Genomic DNA, 21841 nt, shown 5'->3' with positions numbered 1-21841 from the left:
TGCAGGGTGGGGCGCCCGGGGTCCCCGCAGGCAGGCCAGGCTCTGTGTCCCCCCCGAGAGCCGCGCAGAGCCCGGGGAGCCGAGGCCGAGGGGCAGAGCAGTCCCAGCAGAGCACCGGCCCTGCCGCGGGCCAGGCAGTGCTGCAGCCTCGGGCTCTGGTCACCCCAGAGCTACCGAACCCTAGCCCAGCCTCTTGGTTTGTTTGTTTTTTGGTTTTTTTTTAATAATCGATTGGCTTCCTGGGGATTAAAAGGCATTTGCTGTTGATTCCTGAGCGCTCGAAATTAATGAAATATCATGAGAGCCCAGTGAACTCTGAGTATAAAAGCCAATTCTTTTAGTTCTTGTTCCCCAGTCACAGAGGAACAGGTTGGTGCCGGTGCACATGACACATTGTCCAGCTGCCAGGGGACCGAACAGAAAAAATTTGCATTAATTAACTAATTCAGCGCCTGATTGAAGCACTGCCAGGACCACACCATGAGAGACAAGGTAAACGCTAATCCCAGGTGGTGCCTACAGTTTATTCCAACCCAAAGGGCTGTTAATTATGCAGAACAGACAGGGAGGCAACGACAGGCTGGAGTTAATAGATAGAGGAAACTCCTGCTCAGGACGCTTTGCTTCCTCTTCCCAGCTCACCAGCGGCATGGCGCAGGATACCTGAGGGTGTCTGTAAAGGGGACAGCTCCTGGTCCCCTCTCCTGGCTCCTGCTCCCCCGTTTGTAACCGGGAGCAGCCGCCCCGTGCCACCCCCAGTCCGTGCCAGACAGCCGCATCCTCCCGGGCTGCTGGGATGCGGAGCGGCCGTGGAGCTGCACAGCAGAACCCCAAGGAGCTGTGAATTGCCCATGATGTTTATTTTACAAGCTGCAAAACATTTAGGAGAGGGCTCATTTCTACCCGCTGGTTAAAATAGCATTTATTCAAAAAAAAAAAAAATAGCCTTCTCTCATTTACATATCCTACAGACAGTCTGGTGGAGTCTCCGGGAGCCCCAGCTGCACTCCAGCCCCGCTACCCCCGGCACTGGCACTGCCGGATGGCGGTGACGGTGCGGACGCGGCCGCCGCGGCTGCGGAAGGTGAGCACATCGTAGCTGTGCGGGGCGCAGCGCCCGGGGGAGGCTTCTGCCCGCACCAGGCACTCCTCTCTGTCCTGGGACTCCCTGCAGCCAGAGACAAACCGGTACATCCCCAGTGCATCCCACTGCCCCCCGCACACACCCCACACACCCTCCGTTCACACTCGGGAAAGGGCAGATGCCCCGGAGCAGGATGGGGGAGAAAGGAAGCGTCTTTCTTCCAGCAGCATCTGTTCCTTACTCCTGAGGTGACTCGGTGAGCTGTCACTTCCCTCTGCCTGAGCAGAGCAGATGTTCTTTCTCTCTTTCTTTCTTTCTTTCTCTGTGGCTTGATTTGCTTCCCTTTGCATTCATAAATCCCAGAATTGTTTGGGTTGAGAGGGACCTTAAAGCTTATTTCATTCTACCCTCTGCCATGGGCAGGGACACCTTCCACTAGCCCAGGTTGCTCCAAGCCCCATCCAACCTGGCCTTGGACACTTCCAGGGATTCAGGGGCAGCCACAGCTGCTCTGGGCAACCTGTGCCAGGGCCTCAGCACTCTCACACAGAAGAATTCCTTTCCAGTATCCCATCTCACCCTGCCCTCTGGCACTGGGAAGCCATTCCCTGTGTCCTGTCCCTCCATCCCTTGTCCCCAGTCCCTCTCCAGCTCTCCTGGAGCCCCTTTAGGCCCTGCAAAGGGCTCTCAGGTCTCCCTGGACTCTCTTCTCCAGGTGAACCCCCCAGCTCTCCCAGCCTGGCTCCAGAGTAGAGGGGCTCCAGCCCTTAGAGCATCTCCAGGGCCTCCTTTGTACTCTCTCCAACACATCCCTGTCCTTTCTGTGCTGGGGACCCACGTTTTTGTGTCTGCAAGCCATGCAAAGTCCTGCCCCCCTGTCTGAAACAACTGCCTGGACCCACCCTGTCCTAGAACATCCCTGCCACCCCTCCTGCCCCACAGCACTGCCAGCGGGTGAGGGACAGGAATTGCCATTCCAGGATGCAGGAGCCTCTCAGGATCCGTGCCTGCTGTCAGGGAGGACCACGGGCTCTACAACCACCTGTCCAACGGGCCCAATTCGGCACAATCAGAGCAAGTTCTGTTCCTCCCCCGGTGCAGCAGAGCAGCACAGCGCTGCCCCCACCATGGGGGGTGAGCTGGGGGTGCTTCCCAAGCCCTGCTCCCCCCACACCCCGTCCTGCCCTGGCAGCCGCAGAGGTGTTTGGAGAGAGGACGGGGGGCAGCTCCGTCCCGCCCCAGCGGGTGCGGGTGTGCGGGAAGGACAGCGGATGGACCCGGGCAGCTGTGCTTACCCAAGCAAGCAGCGATCCCCCGAGGAGCAGCTGCCCAAGCACCTTCCCACATCGATTTCCTGCAAAGATTTGCAAAACAAAGGCATGACAATCCCCTGTAGCACCTCAGCGGGACACCCCGGGACAGTCCACCCTCCCCACAGCCCCAGGCTGAGCCTCCATCCCCGGGGAAGGGCAGCAGCGAGGCACAGCTGGTCAGAAATGTTTGGGGGGCACAGCAGTGTTTTTTGAGTCAGAGTTGTCTGTGCACAAAGGTGTGCTGAAGTAGACAATAAAGTCTCCATTAAGCTGAAGACATCCTTAACAATTAAATACTTTAAAAAATGAATATAATTGTTCTTTGATTATTTTTTAAAAGGAATTCTCACCCCAAAGGAAAGGCCATTTGTCGTTTCATGGCCCATATACCACAAGAGGATACAAATGTGTTTACCACTCTGTTTTGATGCCAGGATGAAGCTGCCGATGTCAGACCATCCTCCCAGCAGTTCAAACCCTACATGTGGGCCCAGCTGAGCCCATCAGAGAGGAGCTAAACCCTGGAAACCCACCTTGAGCCGTTCCTCCCTGTGTCCTGCAGGGGTCTGCACAATTTCATAATAATATTCCACCTGGGAGACACGATAGCATTTCTCCTTCATTTCACAGTTCTCCAGTGTCTGAACCACCTCCTCTCCATGTGGGTTTTTGACTAGGACAGTGCTGAACTTGGTGGGCACACAGGAAAGTCCATCTGTAAAGGAAACGTGAACGAAAATTAACCTGGAGTTGTTCCCAAGGCCCCCGAGGCTGCAGCACCTGCACCAGGGTCTGTCCTGCAGCACAGACTGTCCAGCTCCAGTGTCCAGCACCCGGCTGGAAAGGGCTGGTAAGGGTGAGAGGGTCCCAGGTGGGAGTTTGGGGCTCAGTCCTGCCCCTGACCCTGTGGAAGCCCCAGCTCTGGGGAGCCAGCACGAGCTATTCCATTTTACCTTCAAGAAAAATGGGTTTTAAATGTAAAATATTGATGGCAGCGCTTCTTCCAGAGCCACACTCTCACACCAGGGAGTGGAGGAACACCATTTAAGGTTTGCCCATTTAGCATTTCCCCGGGGTTTGCTGGGGGCTGTGTCCTGCACGGGCTTCTCAAATGCTGGAGCCAGGGTTATGGGCTCTCCTGGAGACATTCCCGGCACCTCCAAAGGATTTGCTCTGGGGCAGAAGGCTGCTGAGCTGATGGTTAACTGGGTTTGTGCTCTAACTCGGACCCGGTCCTGCCCCGTCCCAGCCCTTGGGTGTGTGTTGTCCTTCAGGGTTTGTGTTTGGCTCCTGGTTTTCCACCCCCTCCCAGCTGCTTCAGCAGCTGCTGGAGGAGATTTCTTTGTTCCAGGATATAGCTGCGTTTTCAGGAAAGGGAAAAATGATTCCTGAAAGCAAAGCTCTTTGGGATGCCTTAAGAGTGAGACACAAAATGACAACAGATTTCTGGAAGTCGGTATTTCTGGGTGAGATTTTAACATCCTCCTCCAGCCTCCCTCTCCCCCTCCACCCCATTTCTCTTTACCATTTCCGGTCTTAACCATGCCACTGAAAGTGTCAGCCTGACCTTAGCGGAGAAAATCCAGAAGGAAAGTGCAGAGACCTGCCCTAGGGCAGAGGCAAAGCTGCCATCGAGTTCACATTTGCCAGCCCTGGGCAGTTATCGCTGAATGAGACTCCCCCTCCCCTCCCCATGAGCCCCCCCGGGGCAATAGCACCGTCCAGCATCTTCCACTCACACGTCTGGGAAGTAAATGCTGATTCTCCCACCTCTGGAAGAAACCACTTCACGCTGCCTAATTGCCTTTTCCACTTGCAGCTGCATAACGAGGCAGCTGCGCTGCCCGTGCGGACCCTCCTGCCGCTGCCGCGGGTGGGACCCGGCCCCGGGCAGAGCCCTCGGGGGGCTCCGCCGCGCCCCCCGGCCCCTCCACCTCGCAGAACGATGGAATGAACACCCAGGCCCCTGCACGGCTCTCCGAGGCACTTCAGGATTCCCGCGGTCTCTGTCCCTCTCTAGTGGTGGAGGAACAGCCCTGCCACGGCCGCTGCCGGGAGGTTTGAACGGAATGGGCTTAGAAGCAGAAATACCAGAGAAATGACATCAGCAAATTCCAGGAGAATGGAATTTGTCAAACACTTGTGGAAAAGCATTTCAACACGACTTTGCATTCTGATAAAATATGACCAGTTCATCTCCACTGAAGTGTCTTGGGTTATTTTATGAGTCAGCTCACGAGACAGCTCCCCGGTTCACAGTGAACCAGTTCAGCCTTATCCCAGTGGGAGGTTTTGACCCATCTGGAATGATTTCGTTTGGAGTTTCCATTTCTGCGTGATTTTTGAACCATCAGTGTAGTTCACTGGTGCTGGAAGGGCGTTTCAGACTGTCAGGAAGGAAACTCCATTTTCCAGGGGTCTCTTTCCAGCAGACCTTTTGTCATCACGTTGGTTTTCTTGCTTTGAGTGGGAGGGTTGGAGTGCAGACCCTCAAGGTCCCCCCAGCCTGGGTTACTCTGATTTCACGCTCTCTGGCTAGAGGACACTTTCCCGAACACAGGGTGGTTGTATTTCCATCCTCACCCCATGCACAGGGCAGAGAATCACCACTGTGCCTGCAGACCTGCACTGTAGGGGCCCAGCAACAGGAATTCCACACAGTCCCACTCCCCAGGGAGGCAGAGGCTCTGCTCAGCAGGCTGCAGCTCAGGCCCTGAGCCCAGACCCTGGTGCTGGTCACACAGGAGGGCTCATCCCCACATTCCCAGAGCGGGGGAGGGAGGGGAGCTCTCCCTCGTTCGTACCTGCACTGTAGGCTGGATCGGAGCATTTCCCCACGTCCACCGTGACCTCCCAGGGAGAGTCTGGAAAGAAGGTTTTCAGCGCCGGGAGCCGCAGACATTCCTCGGGGCAGGTGCTGCAGTGGCAGCCATCGACCACCTCCACCTCCCGAGCGCCGTGCAGGAGCAGGAGCCGCTCCACGAGCAGCCGGGCCGGCTCACAGCAGGACCCCGCGGGGCAGGATCGGGGGGCTCCCGGCCAGGGGACATCAGGGCGCCGCATCTGCAGGGCCAGGGGACAGAGAGGGCAACGCCCAGCATCAGCTCCCGGACACAAATTCCCCCTGACCTCCTCTCTCCCTCCCTGCCTGCCTGGAGGATGCTGCACCAGCAGTGTCAGGGCATCCACAGCAGTGGGACAAGCACGGGACACGCACACTCAGCACCCACAGAGCTTGTTTCAGTCCCTCTCCATGGTCTGTTATGCTTGTGCAGATGGGACTTTAGGCAATGCCAGCTCTCCTGGGATAAGGAGAGCACCACAGCCCATGCACATCCATGGCCCTAAATGCCCAAGCTCCTTGGAGTCCCTCCTGGGAGTGACACATGGCACGTGGAATGGCAATGACAGAAGCATCTCAGCAGCTGGATGTTTATAATGAAATCACACATCCTGCCATTTTTGCACAGAGGCAGAAAAAGGCCTCTGACCCCTGCAGATGTGGGACAGCAGCTCTCGGGTACAGAAGTGGCTGCAAGAGCTGGTCTGGCTGCTGTGCTGGGCTGGCCAGAAACGCACTGGATCTGCCTGGAACAGCCGGGTGGGCCCCTTGGCTGACCCGCAGCCCTTCCTGTGCCCTGAGCTATCCAGCACTGCTGGAGGAATTTCAGCTCTCTCACCTGCACAAGCCGCTGCTTGTGGCCAGGGGAGGATGAGAGGCTCAATGACAGGTTTTTCAGAAGCCAAAACCAGGTGTTTTAAAAGCTCATAAACCCACAACCCCCGGCACCAGCACGTGACCCTCACCCAGCCCCAAGCGTAGGGACACAAACACACTGCTCTCACCTTCTTGCTCCTCAGGAATTCGAGCAGGGAGGAGTATCTGGAGAGCCCCGGGCGGCCGGGGTGGATCCACTGGGACGGGCAGCGGGAGCGGCACTTCCCGACGTCCACGCTGACCGGGCTGCCGGAGACATCTGCGGGACAGGGGACCCACAGAGCGTCACCCTCACATTCTGGGGTGTGGGGGAGGCCCAGGCCAGGCCAGGGCCGGGCACCACACAAACACTGGCACAAAGACACGGCCCAGTCCCGGGAAGCCTCCCTGGGAGAGAGATCCCTTCAGCCCGAGCCCAGGTGGGGTTTCACTGCAGTCACACCTACTGTGTTTGCAGAGCAGAGTAAAACATTTCCTATCAGACTGCTCGGTGGACAAAGACTAAAAACAACGAAACTAAAACGCGTCACTAGGAAACCACAAGTTTTACTTTCTGTGGTGGGCACATGAGGGACGGGGGGGGGGGGAACAAATGAATACACTGATTATTAAAGGAAAAAGGGAACGGTCAGCCATACTACGAGGCTTGTTAATGCAAATCCTTGTTTCATCAGATAACAGGGAAGGAAACTGGCATTAAAAGTGCCCGTGGATAAGTCCAACGCCACTGTAATCCATTTGCTGTAAACTGCTGGAGTCACAGACCCAGTGTGTGCTGCAACACTTTTAACTTCTGCACTGATTTAAAAACTGATCTTCAGTGTCCCCAGCGCTGCCTCCAGGGGACCAGGAAACATGGAGGGACATTTGAAATCAGGCTTGGGGTACAGCTGCTGCTGGCTGCCTGAGGGTTGCTTTGCTCAGGGAAGGAATGAGCAACGAGCCAGGCAGCAATTCCCAGCTTATCAGCCATTCTAGCAGTGGATGCTCTTCACCCACAGCAGGGTGCAGACAGCTGGGCACTTGGCAAAGCACACTGTACCACTTGAAGACACAGTTAACCCCTGCTCTCCCTGCCCTGCTTCCATACAACCTGTGTTTATTATTTTTAGGCTGATATTTTATCAGGTTTTTGCTATTTTCGTCATTATTTACTGTTCTAAAGTTGTCGCCTCCGGAGCTGACAAGCTGTCACTGCTTGTGGCAGCTCTTAATTTGGATATGGTAATTTTATCATTCCTACTGTACACTACAAGCTGGTATTTGGCAAACACTAAACGTTAAACTTGTACAAGTGCACTGAAAAACCCCAGGAAACCTCAGAGTGTCGAGCCATTTTCACAGCTCAAGCTCATTGCATGTGGTCTTACAGCCACTGCAAGGGGAACTGGGGACACAGGCTGCTCCTGACGGCCACAGACTTTTGCCTGGTGAACAAATGCAGCTGCTTTCTACTTCCTCTACTTTCTCAGGACAGCCTGTGGTCCTGCTGACAGCCCTTTCCACATCAATCCTGAGAAACAAAAGTCTGCAGTAGTCCTGAACTTAGGCAGCAATGAACAAGCAAACAGGGAATTCAAACACAGAATCAACCACACTGCAGCACAGGTCCAGGGAACCAAGCAGATGGACAGACCCAGGGGCCAGGCTACTCACCAGTTCCTGTGCCACAAAAGATGTCTGAAGTGTTAGATTATCTGGGCAACAGATCCCCAGCACGTGTCTGTCCTCAATCCCCCAAGGGAAAAGTCACTTGGAAAATTTCAACATAAACAGCCAAGAGATGGGCAGGACATGAGTGGGGAAGCATCAAGGATCCCAGTTTCTTGCAGGTGAAGGGGAACTCAGAGCAGCTGTGGCTGCCCCATCCCTGGAAGTGTCCAAGGCCAGGCTGGACAGGGCTTGGAGCACCCTGGGCTAGTGGAAGGTGTCCCTGCCTGCAGGGTTGGAACGAGACAGGGTTCAAGGTTCCTTCCAGCCCAAAGCATTCCTGGATTCTGGGATTCCGTGAACTCACCGTGCCCAACGTGGAGGAAATGGCTCTGCCTCCTGCAGCAGCCCCTCTCTGCAAACAGGTTGCTTTGCTCCTCCGCTCTGCCAACAGCTCCGGCCCCTGCGGTCACAAACCCCGAGCTCAGCATGACCCCGGTTACGATTCCCCCTGTCCTGCCTGAGCTGGGACAAGGCACAGAGCGCCCATCCACCCACCATCCTGACCAAACAGCTCCAGCACGAGGAATAGGTTTAGTTATAGATGCACATGGCACACCTGGCAGCTCAACCCTGGTTGGGCTGAACACCCTGTGCAGTCGCTCCCAGCTCTGTTTGGCACTGTTTGTGTCGGGACATCAGTCCCCTGCTCTCTTCTACGTTCACGTTACTGCAGGGTGAGCTCAGTAAGGAGTCGCCTCCCACAGTACAAAGCCCTAAACCCTCCCCAGATTCCCCTGACACAAACTCCAACCTGTTTGCCCAGTGCAGGCAGCCTGGGTTGTTCTCTGTTCACAGCACACACCGACCCTACAGCAGCATCAGATCCCAGCAGAGCCCATGCCCAGTCCCACACCACACCCCCCCTGCCAGAGGTCAAAGCAGTGCCAAGAAGGAAAAGGGAACTTACTGGCAAAGACAGGAGCCTGCAAGAGGCCAGCCAGGAAGACCACAGCTCGTGGGTCCCGCATGCTGCACCCTGGGAAGCACAGGAAGGTCTCCAGCACCTCTGGCACTTATACCTGCCCTCCCTGGCAGGTGAGAAGGTGAACAGCTCAGAGCCAAATGGACTCGCATATCCCGGCAAATGTCCCCAGACTGTGATCTGAACAAACACCTCAGGGCCTGGGCGAGGAGCACCTCTCACCCACGAGCAGCATCATACTCCCAGCTGGGATGGCCAGGCTGGGATCAGGCTCCCAGCAAAACTTCAAAGTGTTTCTTGAGAGCCACTGGATTTGCTGCCAGCCCGGGGAAGCTCCCTGGGGGTCTTTGTTGTTACCACCACTTCCAAACTAATCAAGTTTGTGGTGACTGGGAGCCACCCTCAAATCCTCTCACTTGAAAGGAACATGCATCCTTCACCCTCCCTCATCCCATTCAATGGTTTTACCCGGTGACAACCCTCTTCTGTCCCTCCCTACACCAAATGGAGTCAGAGCTGGTGCTTGGACAAAGCAGGACTCCCCACATCAGCACTGGCAGCGTGTTTCCCACAGCCAGGAGGAGCTGCCTGGGGCTCCAGTTCTGCCTCTGGTCAGGGGCACTGGGCCCTGGAGCCAGGAGGAGGCGTCTCTTTCCTAGCTCCTAAATCCATGTAGGAAAGCACTAGAGCCCTGCAAGCAGGCACTGCTGGCACCCCTGTGCTGTCAGGGACTCTCTGAGGTGTCTGATGAGCCTGGTCGAGGGTAGCAGGTCCCTGAATCCAGGATGCATGAAGCTCATCACAGACCTCGGGGTCTCTGCACCCACTTGGCCAAGGGCACGTGGCAGGGACAGACCCAGCTCCCAGGGGTTGGGTTTTTGCCAGATTCAGGAGTGAGAGCACACCAGGGAACAGTGATGGCAGCGAAACGCATCAGACACCGCTCGGCATTCAAAAGGGGGTCTGGGGGTTGGGCTCTTCATGGCTACAGTCACTTGCAGGTGCAGCAATCACAGACACTCACAGAAGCTGCACTGCCCCCAGAACAAGCTGAGCCTCCTTGAGCCCAGTTCCTGGAGGCCAGCTGGGCTCGTCTGGGACGGATGCTTTGAGGAAACAGTGAGCAAAACCAAAGTGCTATGGGAAGGCATCCTGTCAAAAACACACCATTTATCACCCAGCTACAGGAACCTCATCCCCTCCAGCCCAGCCCAGAGCAGGAATCAGCAGAGATGCTCAACAACAACAACAAAAAATAAAAATTTAATTGTGTTAAAGAGACAAACACATATAACAAATCCCACATTTCCATTAAAAAAAATTCCCTGTGCCTGGGCACCTGAGCTGAGCCACTCTCTGTTCACAGCTCTGGGGTGCTGCAGAGTTCCCAGAGAGGCCAGACTGCTACCTGGAGTAGCTGCTGTGTAACCTGGCCAGAACAGAGAGCAGCTGCAGGGTAGGGGGAAGTGACATACAAAATAGTTATGGAAAAATATGTGTTTTAAATAAAGAGCTTACAATAACTTCAACTTTATACAAAATATCATGGTTGCCATTTCACTGTTTCAATTCTAGGGGTTATTTCTGAACTCTCAGCATCCTGTTTTCCATCTCACATCATCTCTGCAGTCTCTTTCTCCAGAGAGCTCAGTCTCTGTTCAGCTCAGTCCAAAGTACCTGAAAATGAACAAACACATTATAGTCTCAGGGATCAGAAATGCAGTTCTGTGAACGAATGAAACTTGTTTACAAGCTGCCAAAGGAACATGCAGTAACTCTAAAGTTTAAGCAAATCACACACGAGTAAGCCCAAACTTAGCCAAAAAGTACTGCATGTGCCACAGGGCCCACTTGAGCTGCTCCACTGCTCAGAGGGGCACAACAAGCTACACTATGAGTTACTGAAGGTGTGGAAAAAGAGAGCTTGGCAAACGATTCAGTTCTTTCTCTCCCACAGTGGTGATTTATACAAAATACTGAAACCAAGTGAAACCAAGTAGAAACTCACCTTCCAAAAAAGCAAATTCATCGATAGCTTCAATGGCATTATCTGCAAAGCAAATTGAGAACAATTACCATAGATAAACCGCTCCCGTATTTGCATCTCACAGCAGCATCTGAAATTCCATCACAGCACAGCAACCAATTTCAAAAAGGTTTACTTGTTTTGGAGCTGGTGTGTGAAATTATTAGTGTGCTATTTAGCGTAAGAGAAGTTTTTCTCTCCCCTCTTCAGAGAAAGAAAGAGAAGCATCTAAGATTATTTCAGCGCTCTTGGACAGGTAGAAAAATCCCAGCAGCTCAGAGGTTTAAGGCCAGCACACAACATGGTCTCATACCAAGGTCTTTTCTCTGCAGAGTTTTCCTTTTTCCTTGCTGGGCGTACACATAAGCATCTTTGGCTATGGTCTCAACAAACAGCTCCTGCAAGACAAAACAAGGACAGTTTCACACAGGTGAAGATGGGAGAGGGAAGACAGAACATTCTGAGGAAAGGAAAGGTCCTACAAGACCTCAGGATGAAACCAGAATCTCCATCATAACATTTCCCCTTCCCGATAAACAGCTCTGAAAACAGCAAAGGGAATGGCTGGACAGCAGTGTGCAGGAGAGGCAACAAGGGAGAAGGCCGGGAGTGTGACAGTTCCTCTGAACACATCTGCTACACACCAGTGGCTCCCAGGGAACCTTCTGAGGGGAAAAAGGTGTCCTGTGCTCAGGGGAGGAATCACCTCGAACATCAGCGAGTCCAAGCACCACCACCGTGTTCATCACTAGACCATGACCTCAAGCGCCACATCCATTCGGCTGCTAAATCCCCCCAGGGATGGTGACTCCACCGCCGCCCTGGGCAGCACAACCCTCTCCATAAAGGAATTTCCCCAATATCCAATCTAAACCTCCCCTGGTGCAACTTAAGGCCGTTTCCTCTCGTCCCATCACTTGCTCCCTGGGAGCAGAGTCCGCCCCCCCCCCGGCTCCCCCCTCCTGTCAGGGATTGCAGAGCCAGAAGGTCCCCCCTGAGCCTCCTTTTCTCCAGGCTGAGCCCCCCCAGCTCCCTCAGCTGCTCCAGCCCCTTCCCCAGCTCGCTCCGGGCTCTGAGCTGCCGCAGCCCGGGAGCTCCCGCCCCGCACCCGGGGGAGAAGGACAAACCTCCTGCAGGGGCCCAGACGCGGCCCCGCACCCCGCACAGCGCCCCGGTCCCCGGGACCCCCGGCCCGGCGCTCCCCTCACCGCGGCCCGCGCCAGCACGAACACGGCCTCCTGGCTGGCCAGGGTGACGTCCGGGTCCGCCTTCACCAGCGCCTTCACCCGCGCCAGCGGCAGCCGCGCCAGCCGGGCCGGCCCCGGGCACTGCGGCCCCGCGCCCGCCGCCTCCTCCCCGCCGGGCCCCGCCGCGGCCTCCGCGGGCCCCGAGCCCGGCACTGAACCCGGCACTGAACCCGGCACTGGGCTCGGCACCGAGCCCGGGCCCGGCACCGCCGCCGCCGCCGCCGCCATGCCGCGGGGCGCTGCGCCTGCGCGGGCCCGGGGCAGGGCGGGCACGGCGGGCCTGAGGGGCCGGGAGTGCCCCCAGCGCGGCCCCGGAGCGCACCGAGCACGGGTCCTGTGCCCCCCGGCACCCAAGCGCGGCCCCGGAGCTCCCCTCACCCCCAGACGTCCTCCCCCAAAGCGGTTTCCAGGGCCTCCCCGCCACCCCTCGTCCCCAAACGCGGATCCTGGGCCTCCGTGTCCCCCCGGACGGGGCTGCGCTGTCCCTGTGGCAGCAGCAGGAGCCGTGGGGCAGGTGGGCATGGGGACCCACCCCTCTGAGGAGGGGGCTGCCACCACTGCCTGCCCACCCTGTGCCCCTGTGTCAGCTCCCTGTGGGTCCCGTGTGGGACCTCCTGACAACCCCTTTCCATCCCACCTGCAGCTGGTGGGATCAAACCTGCCAGTGCCTGCCTTGGGCACCCACCACCCTCCACAGGACCCCCAGGACCCCCACCCTTGGTCAACAGGTGGTCATCCCAGCCTTTCCCGTGTCATCCACCTTTGTCTTATCCTTAAATGTTGCAGGCAGGAGCCTTGCAGGCACTGCTGATGGGACACCATCCCAAAGGACTGGAGGGACATGCCATCCTGAGCAGGGAAGTCAGCATCCACCAGCCAGCCAGAGCAGCCCTGCCCAGGGCTTGACTCAACCCCTCAGACCATTCCTGCCTCTGAGGCAACAAACAGTTGACACCAGGATGTTTCAACAGAGCGATGGCCCAACGCAGCACCGCTCTGTGCAGAGCTTCCCCTGCCTTCCCGGAGGAGTGTGAGTGGGGCTGTGGTGCTTTGTGAGCCCCCACAAACCACCTCCACCCTCTGCAGGTCCCATGTGGCTCCGAGACCTGACCTGCAGAGGGTTCACATGGGCAACCATCAGATGAGGACATTGCCCACCCTCCCAGGCCCATCCCTCACATCCTGCAGTCAGTTCCCAAAACCCAGGCTCTCCTCTGGATGAGATTTCTACGGGCAGCAGGGCTTGGTGGGCTGCAAGCTTCCCACAGCAGCAGAGCCAAGCTCGTGGGCCACCAAGAGCTGCTCCTCCTCCTCTTTCTCCTCCCCCTCGTGCTGTCTCACCATCAGGCTCCAGCGACTTCCTGGCATTGCACACAGGTCCTCACCAGCCGTTAGGAAAGAGCTTCTGGTTTCAGGGGAGGGGGACCTGGGACAGGCTCATCCTGGGATACCTCGGGTGGTCTTTAGCGAGGAGGGGAGCACACAGGAAAGCAACCACTGATGGAAAATGGTGAGTAAGAACCAGACTTGGGCTATGCTGGACATGGGGACGGGACACTGGGATTGGAGCTGTGTCTCCTGGTTGGGAAGGCTTTGGGGATGTCCTTGTGAGGGACAGAATCCATCTGAGAACCTCACTCCTCCTGGAAGGCAAAGTCCTCCTGTATGTCTGAGCTGATTGGAGCTTCAAAGGTCTCTGACCTGTTCCTGGGCTCAGTGGGAGTTCTGCTGGATGAACTCGGGATGGACATAAACATCTGTGAAAGGAGGAGGCTGCACTCCCACTGAGTCCAGGAGAGCTCCACCAGCACAAAATACGTGGGAAAACCTGGAATTCGTCACAGTCACAGTGGTGCTGTATCCCACAGGTACACCTGAGAGCTCTGGGCAAGTCCCAGTTCATGGAACAGCCCCAGAATTGATGGTTACAAACCACTGAGTCATTCAAGTGCCAAAAATCCCAGCAGCATGTTTGGGAATCTAGAAAAAATGGCTTTTTTTCATAAGTTTGGGTGAAAGCCCCTCTGCCTGGTGTGCAGGAAACGGCACATTCACTCTGCTTCACCACAGGCTATGCCAAGCGCTGCATGTGAGGGTTTACCAGGGGAATTGGGGCATCTGCCTGGAGAACTTGTGTTTATGTATGTATGTATATACATTTGAACAGTTCTGTCTAAAAACATTGCACCAGCTTCTCTCCACATCAGCCCTTCCCTTGTGAAAGAAAAAATTACGCAAGTACAAACCCAAACTGAAATCGCAGAAGGAGAAGAACTTCAAAATCAAAGCCTCCAGCTCCAGCAGAGCAGCAGCTCCAGTGCAAAGAAACACTGTGGTCTGGGGACATCAGGGTGGGAGAGAGATGGGGAGGGTAAGGTGATCCCTCCCCTTCCACAAGGTCCATCTGAGAAACTTAGGAAAAATGTAGCCCCATCCTGTAGCTTTGTACCGTAGCTCCAACCTGGCACTCTTCTTCCAAGAGACATCCAGCCTCCTCCTGGCAGCCTTTCTGTGAAGGCTCTAGAAAAGGGTGAATTTTGGTCACTGAGGTCGCTGAGGAAGCTGAGGGCAGCTCTGTGCTCTGTGCTGTCCTGGTTAGTGTGTACATGGTGTGAGCGGCACAGGAAACACACAGGGCAGAAAAGTAGGCTGAGTCTGCTGCCTCTTGGCCTTGTTTTTCGCATGCAAGCTTTGGTGGGGTGAGTCTCAGCAGCACCAGCCCGAGTTTTCCTGCAGGGAGGGATCCAATGGCTCTGATCTCCCTCTCTTTGTGGTTCTTCATGGGAACCAGGACCAGGGCAAGGCACATTGCTCCCACCTGAGCCCTGGGCAATCTCTGGATCTCAGATTCTGACCCAGTCCCTCTGGTTTGGTGGTAGTGGACAAAGGGTGGATCAGACCAGCAGCCTGGTGTTGTTTTCTCAGACATATTCCAGGACCTTTTCGAGCAAAGACCTTGTTTCATGGCGAAGTCTTAGTGTGAGGCCTTGCTGAAGGAATACCACATTCCCCAGGGGGACTTTTGACTCTTTTTCCTCCGTGGTGTTTTTACTGGAACTTTCTTTCTTAACATTTGCAGATACATCTGGACGGGAGAGATGCTGTGGTGAGGCACCTGAGGGCAAAGTTCCAAGGGACCAGGAAAGACTCTCCTGAAGGGGGGGGCTGGCCAGAGAGTCACCCTGCAGCACCCCGTGGACCAGAGCCAGGACAGACCCTTGCAAAGGGCTCCAAGGGCAAGCCCCCTCCAGAACCCCCCCGGAGCAGGAGAGTGGACTGCAGCAGGGCCTCTCCATGTCACAGCACAGGTCAGGGGGTGGGGCAGCACTGCCCTCCTCGTGTCACCCAGGAAGCCCTGGCATGGATGGCACGGCAGAAGAAGGGGATGGCTCAAGACGCCAACTTTCACCCAGCGCCTGCAAAGCCAGGAGAAGGAGATGTGCTGAGCAAGGAGGTGGGAGCTGGCCCTGATCCTCCCCAGAGCAAGCCAGCCCAGCAGACACAGCCACTTGCCAAAGACAAGGGTGTTCCAGCAGTTCCTGCCAAAGGCACGGCTGTTGCAGCCCCACTGGTGGCTGCAGGAAGCCCCCAGCGCTCAGGACTGCCAGCTGTGCCCCGGAGGAAGCCTTTGCCACACGTGAGGGTGCTGGGAGTGAAGCCAGCCAAGCCCCAGCGCCCTCCTGTCGTGCACTTGGCAAAGGCCAGAGCAGCTGCACGTCCTGGGACACCTCTCCGTCCTGCCACGGTGCCACCAAGGAGTGCTCAGCCAGGTATGGACAGACACCTGTAAGTCCCTCAGGGAAGGGTGCTGCTTGTTCCGGAAGGGAAATGTCCCCACTTAGAGCCTGCAGCTCCTGGGAGATGGAGCTGTGGGGGCTGATGGACAAGTGTGTGATGGGGCTTTTATAGGCAATAGCATGTGGAAAGGAATGAGAGAAAAGGAGAGCAGGTGAGGACACAAAGTGCCCTGTCCCTGGCTGGGCACAGGTATCAGGCCCTGGGGTGTTTGCAGGGAGTGAGGCTGGAGTAAGGAACACAAGAGATGCTGCCACACTGGAGTTAGCCCAGTGCAGGGCACTAAGAGGGCTGGGGGCTGGAGAACATGGGGAAGGAAAGGCTGAGCCCCAGGCTTGTTCAGCTGGGAGGAGGGAGAGGAAGGGGAGATCTCATTGCCCATAGCGACCTAATGGGGGGAGAAGTGGGACCAGACTCTTCCCAAGAGGTGCCTGGGAGCAGGCCTGGAGATGGTGGGCATGAGCAGTAGGGGAAATTCCAGTTTGGCATTAGGAGAAGACTCTTTCCTGTGAGCATGGTGCAGCCCTGATGCAGGCACCAGGAAGACAGGCACCTCCATCCTTGGATGTACTCAGGTGTCACCTGGATGAGGCCCTGAACAACCTGCTCTAGCTCCGAGGCCAGACCTGCTCTGAGCAGAGGTTGGATGAGAGTCTGCAGGAGTCCATTCCGAGCAGTCCATCCTTGTGTGGCTGTCAGAGCAGACAAGCCTGACTGGTGGGAAGCAGAGCTGGTCCTTCCCATGGACAAGAAGCACTTACACACTGAGTTTGCCAACACCCAGTGTGTGTCTGCCCCTTTGGCCACAAGGCAGAGGCTCTCTGCTGCCTGTGAGATGCAGGGCTTGGTGCCCCTGGGTGAGGGGGTTCTCCATTCAGCACGAGCCCTGGATGCTCCACAGTGGCCTTCCAGCTCTCACAGCTGCTGCTCTGCTAATCCACACTCTGGGTGATGAAACCTGTTTCAAATCCCATTTCTTGCTCAACTTCTCTAACCATGAGAGTAGAGCCCCCCTTCTTTCCTTAAGAGAACTGAAAAATTGAGCTGGTCTGTGTAGGGCTGGCTGTGCTGTTGTGCTGGGAGATGCTCACCCATACGACCAGCCCTGGCCCACGGCTGAGCAGCCCCTGGTAGAGGAGGGAGCAGTCTGCTCTCCCTATGCCCTACAAACCAGCAATTTTTCAAGTATTTATTTGTTTCATGGTCACTGAGGCAAGTTTGAACATCTAGAATTACATCCTGCTCTGAGCTGGTTATTTTTGTTAGTTTTTCAGGCAATCTTACAATTTTTAGGGCCTAGTATTTGATTGTGCATTACTTGGTAAAAGAACCCAGCAGAGCTGTGGTGTTGTACTTGGGTCTTCGTGCCAGTTGTTGGTTGGTCTGGTTGATCAGGCTGGTGACAAGGCTGGTGATGAAAACAGTGGGATGTTAGCAGGCATGTGGGCATGCTGGCAGTCCTGAAGTGCACAGCAGCATGTTCTGGTTGATGATGCTTCTGAGTACATGGAGATATCCGGGGCTTGCCCTAACTGTGGTACAGAACTGGAATTTAGGGTTTTCATGACATTCAAAATATCTGTTTTGGCCTCTTCACCTTCCCCTTCCATCATTTGTCCATGGAGAAAGTAATATTAGGGACATAAGAATGGGAAAATATATATTCATGGTCCGCAGTGAGCTCCCCAATGAGCTGTGCCCCCGTGTGCTGGACCAAAGTCCCTGGATGAGCTTTGGAGTAAAAACTCCTTGCTTGACCCAGATGTGCAGTTTTATCTCCCTGCCTCCCTGTCTCTGCATTAAATCCAGTCCAGGGCGGCTCTGACCTCAGGGTGGGTGATAGAGCTGAGCAGAAGATATGAGATAACCCCTCCCTGCTCCCTCCTGTTCTGCTGGTTACCGCAGGTCACCCGAGCCCAGGCTGTGCTGTGCGGGTGCGGTTCCCGCTGCAGGATGCTCCGAGTGCCGCCGGGTAAGGACCGAGACAGCTCTGCTATTGGTGGCTTCGAGGCTGTGCCGACCCGGTGGGAAGGGCACAAGAGGGGACATCGAGGAGGTCCCGGGGTTTTCCTGCCTGCTGCTGGAGCCCAGCGTGTGCAGCAGCTCCCTCGGGGCAAGGCACTGCCACCCCTTGGGGGCTGCATCCCTGCACTGCTGTGGCTGCTGCCATCACACCCCCTGTCCCCCCCACTGCCCTGCTGTGCTGCACTCTGAGGAGCTGCTGGCACGGGGCACAGAGCTGCTGTCCCGCTCTGCCCCAGAGCCAGGGCCAGCCCAGGGCAGCCCACCTGCCTGCTGCCCACCCTGCTCCTGGCAGCCTCCACTCCACCCTCGGCCCGCAGCAGTGCTTCCCAACCCCGTCTGCCTTGCCACAGGGATGAAGAGGAGCTGTATGATGATGTTGAGTCTCTTGGGCCGCCCAGGAGAAACCCGGGTGTTCTGCTGCCTCCTGCGTCCCGGCCGCCAGCGTATCCCCACCCTAGAGGAGGTGGGTACAGAAGTGCTGTTTGGGGTGAGAGCTGCAGCTCCCAGAGCCTTGAGGCCCCAAATATCCACAGGCAACAGCAGAGCCCGTGCTGAGCCCTCTGCTGCCACGCACAGGAGGGAGATGGGCTTCTCTGCTGCTTGTAAATGGGCACGGGAAACCCTGATCCCACCACACTCAGGGGCACGGTCAGGGCTTGGTCCCAGGAGGGGAAAGCTCTTGCTGCTCTTTGTATCTTGTCTTGGCAGGTGTTTACACCTCACAGCAGCCTCACTGCAGCAGCACCTCTCCTGGGGTTTGGTTTTACAGGTAGAGATGCTGGCCGAGCCTCTAACAGGGTTACCTTGCTGGCAGCTGCACAGAGGTAATGGAGTTTTGCTTTTTCTAAAGGTCCCAAAATGGTCAGGTCTCCTTGGTGCTCTGACCAAGCTGGTGCTTTAATGGTCTCTGCTGTGCTTGCAGTAGGAAAGTCCATGGTGAACAGCACAAGCTGCAGGCTGTGCACCTGGTCCAAGAGCCCCCAGCAGCCCCAGAGCTGGTGCAGGGAAATGCAATGGGGCAGCAGCTGGGGGGGATGAGAGGGATCAGAGTGTGGGGTCACCTGAACCTTCACGTGACTCTCAACGACTGCAGAGAAGCCCAGGTCTCCCAGAAGACACTCAAGGAATGCAGGAAGGAAGAGAAGGCAGACAGGGAGTTTCAGAAGAAATTCAAGGTGAGCAGCATCTCTCCAAGCTCCTTCTCCCCTCCTGGGGAGGGTGCAATGCAACGGCAGAGAGCAGCTGTGCTCTGCAGGGACAGCTCTTCCCACCAGGTCCCACCTGCCCTGTTCCCCCAGATCAGACCAGTCCCACAGACCATTTGGCTAGAGAAGCATCTGCTTTTTCCAAGCAGGGAGAGCAGTCAGACCTGCCTGACTCAGTTCCCCTAAGGGCACTGCTGTTCGTGTTTCAGTTCGAAGGCAGCATCAACGTCCTGACTCGGATGATGGTCGACCCTGCAGCGACAGAGAAGAGGGGCAGGGATAAGAATCTGCCGCTGCGACGAGGGGAGATCCTTGATGTCATTCAGTTTACCAATCAGGAGCAAATCCTCTGCCGGAACAGCCAGAGGAGGTGTAAGTCTGGAAGAGGATGAGGGTTTGCCCGCAGGGGGGAGCACAGCAATTTTAGGAACAAGTTTCTTCGTACGCACACGCCCCGCCAGACCGCAGGAGAGACATCCGCCTGCCTTTAGACAGACCTGGCAGGTACCCTGGGCCTCAAAGGTTCCCACTTCTCTCTGCACAAACGTCCTGCTCTTCCTCCATTTCTGCCATGAGCGGGGCTTGTCCTCTCCCTCTGCTAAAAGCCTTTCCAGTCCCCAGAGCCTCTCGGCCACCAGCCTGGCACACCAGGCTTTGCCATGGCCACAGTCTCCACGAGCTGTGTCTGCACCGAGGGAGGCGCAGGTGAAATGGGCTGCAGATCCTCCAGGCAGAGGGATGGGGATCAGGCTCTTCCCTGCCCAGCCTGGCAGGCTCCTCCCTGGCACTGCCCCGAGCAGGTTCCTCCCACGGGTCCAGCTCAGCTTCCCAGAGCCGGCTCTGCCCTGTCTCACCTGTCCCTGGGGACATGAGCTGTTGCTAAACCCTGCCAGTCCTGGGCAGGGGCAGGTGCTGGCGTGAGTCCCACAGCTCCCTGCACAACCTGACAAGTTTTTCCTCACTCTGTTGCAGATGGCTACGTGCCCCGGGCCGTGATGCTGCACCTGTGAGTACCCTTCCCAAACCCCCTCCTCCCCCCTCCATGAGCTCAGCTGCTCAGGGAGTGCCTGGCACCAAACCATTCCTGGCCATTGACTGACAACTCCAAACCATCCAGCCCAGGCAGTGCCCATAGACCAGGGCTGGTTACCCTGGGGTGGAACCTGCCATTTCTGGTGTCAGGAGAGGTTCTGGCACCCTGAGCACTCCCCAAGCTGTGGTCCCTCACGTGGGACATGCCCAGAGGCTGCTGGTGGCAGCACAAAGGTGCTGCCCCTCTGCATGGCCGGGTCTGCAGCTCCCAGTAGCCTGGAACAAGGCCACTGCCCATGAGAGGGGCCAGAGTCGTGTTAACCCCATACTGGAGTGTCCCAGCTCTGTGGGGACAGCTGGGAGGGAGCAAATAGGACTGCAGGAGGACACCAGAGCTCACAGACAAGTCAGGAGAGATGGGACAGATACAGCAGCAGGAGCTGGCCCTTGCCTCAGAGTCAGGAGGTGATGGGGTGACATGGGAGACCAGACTGCCCTCAGCACCCTGTCTTTTTCCTTGCAGGGACACTGACATCTATGACGACGTTGAGATTTACAGTAGGTGCAGAGGGAAGTGCTGCCCTACCCCTTCCCCAGGTGCTGCCTGGCATGGACCAGCAGAGACCACACACCAGCACCAGGGCCTCCCCTCCTGACCCCTTGCTGTTTTGCCACCTTCCCTCTCTCCCCTCCCTCTTTGTGATTCCTCTTCCTGGGATATCCCTTACTTGCTCTCAGTTCCTCAAAGGTCTTCACATTCCCAATTATTCAGACTTCCCTGCACCCTTTCCCATCTCAGCTTTCTCCCTCCACTTGCTGTCAGTCCCAGGGCCCCTTTGATGTCCTTTGAGGTGTCCCTGATGCCCCAGACACTGGGACTCCCCTTTCCCAAGCAGTTGCTCACTCCCAACATGCAGACTCCATCCCCCAGCTCATAGCTGGCTCTGAAACTGGAGCTGGATAGAGGCAACTGTATTTCAGCTCTGCTGATGAGCAAACACTTTATCTACTTCTGGCAGACTGAGTGATCCACACTGAGGCCAAAGGCATGAGAGAGCACCACAGAGACCTCCCCAAGGGCCGACATGCACAGCACCAGACACCACACTCCTGATGGGAAAGGAGCTCTGCTCCCCTGAGACAGCCTGCAAATCCACCGTGACCCTGGCAGAGCAGCGGCACGTGAGGCTGCACAGCTCCTGTCCCACGGGGCAGGGGGCCTGAGATCCTCGAGTCACAACTTCACTGGGGCTTTGCTTTGTCTGTGTAAAATATGGCAGTGGTTCAAGAAGGCTTCGTGGCTTTGTTTTTGGTTGGGGGTTAAAGTCAGGGCCAGAAAGGTTTTAATATTTCCCCATTCCCAGAGCACCCTCAGTCTTGGACCCACCCACCCACCCCATTCTTCTGTAAAAACTCCCGCCCCAGGAACACTCCTGACCTGAGCCAGAGACAAACTGGACACAGAAATACTCCAAAATATTGTGGATTATTGACCAGGCACCCCAGCTGCACCTTGTGACCTCGGGGCAGCTTCCCTGCAGAGCTGATGGGGAAGTTGGTTCTGTTGGGGTAGATAAATAATCCTGCAGAAACATTCAGCATCATCCATTGGCGTCTTGGGCTGAGGTCTGTGCAGATGCCACAAGAAAGCCCTGCCCTCAGAAAGCCCTCACAGATGGGGGTAGGATGGGGGTGCACTCGCAGCCTGTGGGAGCACAAATGTGGTGCCAGACCCAGATCTGGTGGTCAGACCCAGATCCC

At 56.4% G+C, this 21841-nt stretch overlaps 3 protein-coding genes across 3 annotated transcripts; 1 reads left to right on the top strand and 2 right to left on the bottom strand.

Annotated features, from left to right (window-relative positions):
* Positions 1-987: 987 nt before the first annotated feature.
* Positions 988-8293, bottom strand: LOC126643213 (uncharacterized). Its single transcript, XM_050321461.1, has 6 exons — positions 8133-8293; positions 6238-6374; positions 5202-5460; positions 2931-3112; positions 2380-2438; positions 988-1168 (listed from the first exon to the last, which is right to left on the bottom strand). The coding sequence occupies exons 1-6, from the start codon at positions 8254-8256 to the stop codon at positions 1018-1020; spliced, it is 912 nt and encodes a 303-aa protein (XP_050177418.1). The 5' UTR covers positions 8257-8293; the 3' UTR covers positions 988-1017.
* Positions 8294-9986: 1693 nt separating this feature from the next.
* On the bottom strand, positions 9987-12296 carry POLE4 (DNA polymerase epsilon 4, accessory subunit). Its single transcript, XM_050321487.1, has 4 exons — positions 11985-12296; positions 11090-11174; positions 10759-10800; positions 9987-10427 (listed from the first exon to the last, which is right to left on the bottom strand). The coding sequence occupies exons 1-4, from the start codon at positions 12249-12251 to the stop codon at positions 10414-10416; spliced, it is 408 nt and encodes a 135-aa protein (XP_050177444.1). The 5' UTR covers positions 12252-12296; the 3' UTR covers positions 9987-10413.
* A 5902-nt stretch (positions 12297-18198) lies between these two features.
* On the top strand, positions 18199-21347 carry PRAM1 (PML-RARA regulated adaptor molecule 1). The gene is made up of 7 exons (XM_050321488.1): positions 18199-18306; positions 18613-18667; positions 18766-19018; positions 19258-19420; positions 20021-20054; positions 20604-20638; positions 21100-21347. Exons 3-7 carry the CDS (start codon positions 18857-18859, stop codon positions 21102-21104), a joined length of 399 nt encoding a protein of 132 aa, XP_050177445.1. The 5' UTR covers positions 18199-18306; positions 18613-18667; positions 18766-18856; the 3' UTR covers positions 21105-21347.
* The last annotated feature ends 494 nt before the right edge of the window (positions 21348-21841 follow it).

Source organism: Myiozetetes cayanensis, unplaced genomic scaffold (genome assembly GCF_022539395.1).
Source record: "Myiozetetes cayanensis isolate MyiCay16 unplaced genomic scaffold, myiCay2020 scf26, whole genome shotgun sequence".
In the NCBI taxonomy this organism is placed as follows: domain Eukaryota; kingdom Metazoa; phylum Chordata; class Aves; order Passeriformes; family Tyrannidae; genus Myiozetetes; species Myiozetetes cayanensis.
Note: the sequence above shows the minus strand (reverse complement) of the source record. Positions and strands in the feature narration are given on the sequence as shown.